Source organism: Topomyia yanbarensis, chromosome 3 (assembly GCF_030247195.1).
Source record: "Topomyia yanbarensis strain Yona2022 chromosome 3, ASM3024719v1, whole genome shotgun sequence".
In the NCBI taxonomy this organism is placed as follows: domain Eukaryota; kingdom Metazoa; phylum Arthropoda; class Insecta; order Diptera; family Culicidae; genus Topomyia; species Topomyia yanbarensis.
Window position 1 is genome coordinate 391567997 of NC_080672.1, and position 9017 is coordinate 391577013.

The following is a 9017-nucleotide window of genomic DNA, read 5'->3' on the forward strand; positions in this document are numbered from 1 at the left end:
GGGTCAAGAACGGTAGAATTAATACCGTATACCAGTGATTCTCAACCTGGGGCCGTGAAGTCGTTGCTGGGGGTAACATATTGATAGCATACAAAACCGATGTTTATCCGTGGGGGTTCGCAGCAACCCAGGATGGTTTCTAAGGGGTTCGTGGTACGAAAAAGGTTGAGAACAGCTGTCGTACGCTGAAACCTGCGCCAGGATCTTTATTAAGTAGTTTCATTTAACACATTTTCGTATAACGCATACTCTATATGCACATATCCTGGTTTACTTGCAGCCATTTAATGATCCATTATCCAATAGTTCTCGGCAAATGCTATTAGGTCTAAGCATGCAGAAACTTCATTAAACTTAAATTCAAATCTTCTCAGACATTTGGTTCTTCTTCGGAGGAGTCTCTGAAAGTAGAAATTTTGTACTAAACAACTCACTGTTTCTATTTATTATTTTTTAGGTTGTATATAAACATAAAAACAAATAAATAAACATACTCAATATTATTCATTAGTGTGCTTAAAAGATGTACTAAAAACTTTTTATAAACTAAGCATATATCCTACAAATAATAATAGAAAAACTAATATTATTGTATCAATGTTTCTGTGCATTGTTTTGATGCAGAGCTCTTCTTCCAATAAAAAAGTGTGTAACATTTTATTGATCAAGAAGAAATGGTACAAGACCCATTAAATGTCACTGTTTCTTAGCAAAAAATGCATGGAAAAATCATAAACAATTTCACGTACCAATATCGGCCAACATTGTCAAGTTTGTAAAAATGATGATAAAGTACAAGATTTCCCACTGTCAAATTCCACGAACAAACCTTCGACAACATCATTTTGGTGATTCCAAAAGCATCTTTCGAGCTCTCATTGAACCAGCCGAACGCACTTGTGCAAATTTCATTCAGAGTGCAATTGTGCGAGCATGTCAGATGCTTTCGGAAATGCGATTCATTTCGCACCGGAATGAGAGTGAGAAGAATGGCAAATGGAAAGAAACGGTCAATCCAGCCTTTTACGCGCCATAATGGCGGTCTCAATTGTTCAGTTCGTAATACGTTTAATGGCCCTTTTTGACAACAATCGTTTATGTCAACCGCCCACTGCGATTAAGTCATCCTACGTTAGTCCAATGTGTTGGATGTTTATTCAATGAACGCCCGACATCTTGAACTGGGCATTGCTGTCAAGCTGGCGTAAACGACTATTATCAAAAAAGGGTCATTAAACGTATTACGAACTGAACAATTTAGACCGCCATTATGGAACATAAAAAGCTGCATAGGAGAACGATGAAATCCATTTATACTTGATCGGAGCTAAATTCGGAAAGCACTTACACGCAGAATTTTATTTATGCATCGATAGCATACTTTTCTATCTGCCTCTCGATTCTTCTGCTGTAAATTTTAGGCATTGGACATATTCGATCTATCTACTCATTGAATGCTTATTAGAAGTTTATGCATGAAAATGTATAAAAATCACAGCAGAAGAAAAGAGACGGAATAGAAAGTATACTAACTATGCATATTTTTGTTTCTCAATGTATGAGGCTTGCGTTTGTGAGAATCGTATTCTAATCAACGATTTATCGCATATTATATTCTGGTTGCAGTTGAAAACTGAAAAATCCAACCAGCGACAATCGCATTTTCTCTGGTTCTAAACAATGGAATCACGTCGGTAGTGCGCTGTTTTCGTACAATGATGCGCTATCCAGCACACTACTTCCGACATCATGGATTAGTACTAAACAGAAGAAAAACCGATTGTCGCTGGATGAATTTTCCAGTTTTCAACTGCAACCAGAATATGCATGTATTGTTGAGTGCAGAAATCACAATTTCCAATTACTACTACTTTTTTTGTTAAATATTTTGTACTAATGAAGCAAATTATAATGATTTTCGTTTGGAGAACTGTTTGTATCGTTCATGAAATCTACGAGCACATCGTTGTATCGGTTATTAAATCTACGAGCACATCGTTTTATCGTTTAGCTGTTAACCTTTCTGTTCTCGTTAAAAAAGAAACAGTGCCGAATTATTTCGTGAGGAAAACAAAAAAAAATGCGCTGCTAAAACCGGTTGAGGTTAGGTATTTCGTGAGGCAAACAAACCAAGCCTCTTTTGGTTTGACTTTGCATCTGTGGTTGTAAATGAGCTGTCAGAAATCTTAATTAAAGCTACATATTTTGGAGGCAGCATGTAATAATGGAAAAATTTTCTCTTTTAGGAGCTGACCGAACACTTCATTATTTAAAAAAAAAATAATGCGCATCCCGGCAGACTGACTAAGCCATACATTGAATTTCAAAGTTACCTATTTTTTGGGTTAAATTTGCTTACTGCGAAGTTCATACATGGACAACCCAAAATTAGGTAGAAATGATTGTGTTTGATGGTGTCTGGCATCCATATTCACCACAAATAAGCATAATTTATCCCACCATGAGCAGCTCGAGGTAACAATTGCGAGGAAAATGACCAAGGAAACTGTACAGAACTCGATTAGAGAAGTCAAACGAAAGGCCAGACAATTCGCATTCGCTCAAAAGGAGTGAATATTGACAGTTTGATCGATTTACACACATTCTTGTTTGATCAATTTTTGACAATAACACCCTTTGGGACGACTTCCTCTTACTGACTAGATGGCGTAAACGACTATTGTCAAAATAAGGGTTCTTAAACAGGGCAATGTTGATCACCATTATGGCACGAAAAGCTGAATATTGAGCTGACACGAGCCAGTTTAGAAATGTTCTGCTCGTTCATACACGATACGGTACAACGGTATACGATCCTAAATCAGTTGTGTCACTGGAGCCAGAATACCAACTAGAACTAACCAGAGTTCCGGACGATTTTCCGCACCAAAAGAAAGAACTTCTGAATTAAACAATCGTCCAAAACACTGACAAGGACAAACGCATTGATGAAGACCTCGAAGAAAGCAAATTGAATAAGTCCACGTGATATCGGACATTGCTGAAAACCCGGAAATACTAGAAAGATAGATCTCCGTGCGCACTGGCCAACTGACCATTTTTGTCGCTTACCTCTCAATCGAATCGTTACTCAAATCTCCGAAATCCATCCGCTCCGAACAAATAGAGCACACGTAATGAGCTTCCAGACAGCATTCATAGCAGTAAACCCCGGGACACCCTGGCCGCAGGCAACTTATCAAGTCATCGTTCATCAGTTTCGTACTGCAGAGAATACACCTCTTCGCTTTGCTATCGCCAAGAATTTTACGACATATCCAAAACCGGTTGGTCTTCGCTCTGATCACATCCATCCAACTTACGGCCTCCTGAGTATCACCGTTTCTTCCAAATGCCAGTTGTCTTCGAACCATTTTGACGAAGGTTTCTCTTTTCAACAGAATATCGTTATATAACCAGACAGCTCTTTCGCGTGCCCTTTCCGGATAGTATGCTCTCATTATCAATTGCCTTACCCGTAGTCCGTATGGTTCTAAAACAATACACATCCAGCAAAACAATAGAATCAAACAGATCTGCAAGTATCGGGTTAGATTCGGTACCCGTGGCTCCGGCGCACATTGAACTGGGTCCAGAATTCCTAGATGTTTGACCATCGGTTCGAAGGCTCCCACGATACCACGATACATATCGGCTATTATACCCGATCCGCCTACCTCCAGTGTGACCATCGGAGGCGTTTCGATGCCAGCCTGCTTGAGAGTGGCATGTCGAATCGTAATCAACAGCCAGAACAGACAGTAATCGGCACTTACTAGTCCCAGGATTTGAACGGATGAAACGAAAAGGAAAACGGCATTTCGAGCGATTCGGAACTGCTCTTTTCGAGTTAGCGATGCTGATGTTAGATTTATGTAGCGGTTGCGTTCCTTTCGTGTTAGCGGTAGGAGTGTTTCCCGACCCAACGTTTTACGGCGTCCGTCGATTTCTTCGAAGTCTCGACTAAGGTAACAATTGTCGAACTGGTCTTTGGTGAGGTATTTCATTTTGTATCTTATGGATCTGCAGGATTATAAAATAAATGCTGGATTACATGTGGTTTTATGAACATTAAACACATACAACAAAGCCCTAAACAAAACAGGTCTTGTATTTCTGGGTACTTACCTAATAATAACACAAAGGAAACAGAAGCTTGAAATTACGCCAAAAATATTGAACAATGTAAACAAACTTTTGCTTTTCGCACTTATCTCTTGCTTGATTTCGTGGGTGATTTGTGAAAAAGTCTTCGAAGAATTGGTTTTGAAAGCGAAGGCGTGGTCAAAATCAACCTTCACGCTAAACATAATCTTCATGTTATGTATATATTCTTGTAATTCTGAAACATCGAAATACATGTTTTGGTTTAAGCTTGCAACATATCCGAGCAATCTAACTTCTCTCAATGTCCTTGACAATACCGTCACTCGCGAAATCTATCAATTCGCACATGAAGTCGATAAATTTCACACTGTAGCAGACCAGCTTTGCCACGTGAGTCACTTCGCATAAAAATCCTACCCCTGGAAGTCGCTCTTTACAGTCGTCCACCGCCGACTCCAATGCCTTGTAACATCTATCGAATGGAGAACCGATCTTCTTGTTACACAACGAAACAACGTTCGAAAGCCACTGATATCCGGCCTGGATGCTGTTTACTAGTGAAAATACAGTTAATAAGGTATATGTTACTTAGGAAAGTACATTTTTGATCTAGCCCTACATATTCGCTTGATCAACAGCAAAATCCTTTTCAGCACCTGCTGAACCTTTGCAAAAGTTTTTTCAACCTCAGACAGAATCTCTCCAATTGCCTTCTTCAGCGCTACAAAGGGAACCTTGGCCGCTTGCAGTGCATCGTGGATGGCCGCTCGTAGTTTTTGTTGACCACATGTAATCGCTTCTCCAACGGCGTCAATATTTGCTATAGCGTTCCTGGCCGGACCATTGATGGCCAGGACAAACGCGTATGCTATCATAGCGGCTCTTCCTCGTTTGCTAAGGATCTGGGGCACCATCAGCAGCGTCAGACATTGAAAGCTGGAGCTACGAGCGGAAACAATGGTAAAGATAAAACCCAGAATAACGACTGCGATGATGGTGGTTTGCGGGTTCACATCGAACTGGTAACGCAAAAGAAAGTATAGGGCCACTGTTTTGATTAGACCTAACACTAAACCGAACGCGATTTTGTACACTTTGTGCTTCGATTTTTTCTTGGTTGTTGTTTGATATTTGTGCCGTCTGGAAGGCATACTTATCGATTGACATCGTGTGGTATCTCGGACTACTTTGTTCAAAAAGATGTAACCATGCATCAATTTAATTAACTCTAGAACCAGAACCAAATCAACGACACCAATCTTTCAGGAGTTCTGTTTTCTGCTTCAAATCTTTGGAAATTTTGCGCAAAGCAAGGAAGCACTGCGAATGTTCTCCATGTTAGAAGCGGCACTAAACAGCGTCTGTCCCAGAACGAGCGACTGAAGTAGATATGCATGGCTTCCCCAGCAATATCTAAGACAGAATTCCCATCATGAGGCAAGATGTCGCAGCCCTGGTAAAGCGATATGTCCAAAAATCAACCTAACAACCTCGAAAAATGTAAAGAATTATACAATATGAAATAGAGCATACGGCAATATTTAACGAAAATGGATTGATAACTGGACACTTGGAACGCCAAAACCCTGTTGGCCCTATCGAAAGCTGCTTTACTTTTTCGGGAGCTGAATAAGTGCAGATGAAGTTCAGGAAATTCGATGACGCGGTACAGGAGAATGTAAATTCAGCGCCGTCAATCCAACTGCGGATACCTCATCCAAGTACAACATCTACTGACTACTATAGTGGCGGTGAGAAAGCAGGATATGTTGAGGACTTTGTAGTGTTTTCTTAGCAGTAGCGACGGGTCATTAGATTGTGGCTGGTGTGCGACCGTACCAGCGTGTTGGGGATAAAGGACAAGTTCACGACCAATGCGATGATGTGAAAGATGAGTTTTATAGGATGACATATCTCTTGTTGCCAATTGTTAAAACGTGTTTTAACTTTGTAGTGTGAACATAGTATAAAATTCTGTATTTAGAGATGCCCTGGAAATGATGACGAAGTTCGACAAATTTTTGCTAGATTTAATCTGTGTAAATCTGGTTCCAGATGCAAACTTCCAACTAATTCAACACACCTAAAAAATTGTATATTTACGTCTCCCGACCCTGACATATACGAGCATCAAAAATGACATATTTTTACGCGTGATTGTAATTTCATATGACGTAGGATTTCGTAAATCACGTAATTTTACTCCTCATATGGCGTTTATTTTAAATTTTAATAGGTGTAATTTAATGGAAAAGCGCGTGTAAAGTACATTTTTCATGTAAAATTAAACGGATCATGGTTATATCTCGTCATTTTGTGGATTACGGTCTTTTAAATTGTGTCACGTTTGGTATTACACCAACGATAAAATTCATATTTTTTGGTGCGTATTTAAGAGGTAATCTTTCCTTGTAGGCACAAAATCGTCGATCATTTTCTAAACTTTGTCAGATGGAAACGGATTGATGTAATACAATTTTGTTTACGTTTCTAGTAGTGCGGATGTACGAAAACTACTTTTTTTCATTTAATTATTGAATTTGCGCCGAATTGACGCTAGCTCCAATAAACGATAACACTATTTGTGTTTCTGAGTAAACCCTGCACCAAGCTCCTTGCCCTGTACTATGATATGCGGAATGAAATTTGGACAACCCTTCCAGCATCAAAACAAAAATGCAAAATGTAGAGAAAAAGTAAAAGTTTGATTACATAATGGCTGCGTAGCGTCCCATGCGAAACACTCCGTTTTGCCTTTCTCAATAGAAAGGTATTGCAATTGCTCTGAAAACCGACTTTTTAACGGAGGCCCGGAGGGCCGAGTGACATATACCATTCGATTCAGTTCGTCGAGTTCGGCAAATGTCTGTGTGTGTATGTATGTGTGTGTGTATGTGCGTCTGTGTGTGTGTACGCGAACACAATCTCACTCACTTTTCTCAGAGATGGATGAACCGATTTTTACAAACTTAGTCCCAAATGAAAGGTGCAACGTTCCCATAGGCTGCTATTGAATTTCTAATGGATCCGACTTCCGGTTCCGGAATTACAGGGTGATGAGTACGATCACGCAGAAAACGTCGATTTTAAGAAATTCTGCAATGAATGTATAATGGTGAAAATTTTTCCAAAATGTGACCACAACTGCTTCGATTTGTAGTACTAGGTCATTAACAGCCATTCAAAGTCTCTTTGGTCACATTGGCCACCATCATCGGTTCCGGAAGCCCCGGCGGAAGTATGCAAATTCAGAGTAACAGTCACATCGGTTTCTCGGAGATGGCTAGATCGATTCGGCTAAACTTGACCTCAAATGAAAGGTATTGCGTCCCCGTAAATGGCTATTAAATTTTATCCCCAACCGACTTCCGGTTCCGGAGTAGTTACTGGTTGTGGCGTGCGATCACATAGCAAATTGTGATTCAAACCGATACTCCGATGGAAGCAAAAAAGGTAAAAATTTCGCTAAAATGTCTCTCAAATAACTTAACTTTGCAGTTCTAGGTCACCGGCGGCCAAACAAACTTTCGTTGACTACATTGACCACCATAGACGGTTCCGGAAGTGCCCGGGAAAAGCGGCCATCTTTCAAAATTTACGAACTCACATCAGTTTCCCTGAAATGGTTGGGCCGATTTTCACAAACTTAGTCCCAAATTATAGCTATAATATCTCCACAGATGTCTATAAAATTTCGTACGGATCGCTTATATGGGTCCGGAAATATAGACTAAATCGTCCGGTCACATGAAATTCCCATATAAGCCGGAACTCAAATTTTTTTTCCAAAGGGGGGACCCCATGAAATTTCAGAAATCGAATTCGTATTTTTGATGCCAAACATCTTTAAAATGCATGAAACGTCGAGATTTTATGTTATCTCGAAAATTTTTTTTTTATAAAAATCGACTTTTTGGGAATTTGCCGATTTCGCACCTTTCTTCAGTTCAATATTACCGTGGCTGTTTTTTCTTTTTCAAAATTTTAGAACTCGAATAATGATTTATTTTCCTGTATATAGTTGTCATGTGATGTATAATAATAAAATGTAATATGTTTTTAATGAATATAAACAACGCACATATTCTCGTGATTCATGATTGAGAAAGGCACAATTGCACCGCTAGGTGGATTAAAATAGGTTTTTTTTAACCTTCTTTAGGTGTTAAGGTCAATATGACCCCAAATGAACTTTCAAAATGCGATAACTTTTTAAGTTTTGCACCTAGAAGTTTCGAATTTCTTGACTTTTCCTCTTTCATGGAGAGCAACGATAGAGTTCAAAATTTTCGCTCATTCCTGAAGGGCTGTACAAAAAAAGTTACGAGTAAGGTGTTAGCGGGTCATATTGATTTCGAACTCAGTTTTAAAACACATTATCAACCAAATCTATATGAATTGGTACTTAAATTGTTTATTAGAGTTTCAATTTTCAGTTTCTGGTAAATATTACCGTTTTCACCTGGTTGGTCAGTGGGAATCGGTGCCGAATGGAGTCATGTTTGGCATCCATAGATGTATGCAGAACCGTCACCATAAATCACAGGTTTATTGACAGAATACTAATGATATACACAAATAAAACAAAAATGAGATTGTATATATTAAATTTGTACATGATACGATCGATCTTGGATGTCCCACATTACGATTACGATGCCGATTCCGGGGGTACAATAGTGTACCGCCGGAATCGGCCAAACATGACCCCATTCGGTACCAATTCCCACTGACCAATAAGGTGAAAACAGTAATATTTACCAAAAACTGAAAATTTACACTCCAACAAACAATTTAAGTACCAATTCATATAGATTTGGTTGAAAATGTATCTTAAAACTGAGGTCGAAATCGGGGTCAATATGACCCACTAACACCTTATTCGTTACAAAAAGTTAACACCTAAAGAA

The 9017-nt window shown here is 39.2% G+C and overlaps 1 protein-coding gene across 1 annotated transcript; it reads right to left on the bottom strand.

The window, feature by feature from the left end:
* Positions 1-265: 265 nt before the first annotated feature.
* On the bottom strand, positions 266-5258 carry LOC131688306 (DC-STAMP domain-containing protein 2-like). Its single transcript, XM_058972507.1, has 5 exons — positions 4727-5258; positions 4401-4661; positions 4129-4342; positions 3073-4023; positions 266-401 (listed from the first exon to the last, which is right to left on the bottom strand). The coding sequence occupies exons 1-5, from the start codon at positions 5256-5258 to the stop codon at positions 371-373; spliced, it is 1989 nt and encodes a 662-aa protein (XP_058828490.1). The 3' UTR covers positions 266-370.
* Positions 5259-9017: the final 3759 nt, after the last annotated feature.

Excerpts from the sequence above, each read along its gene's own strand:
- LOC131688306 (XM_058972507.1), bottom strand. The coding sequence starts at position 5,258 with ATGCCTTCCAGACGGCACAAATATCAAACAACAACCAAGAAAAAATCG. Across the intron at positions 4,343-4,400 it reads TGTCAAGGACATTGAGAGAA|AATTACAAGAATATATACAT; the intron begins GTTAGATTGCTC and ends TCGATGTTTCAG. Across the intron at positions 4,024-4,128 it reads TTCCTTTGTGTTATTATTAG|ATCCATAAGATACAAAATGA; the intron begins GTAAGTACCCAG and ends ATAATCCTGCAG.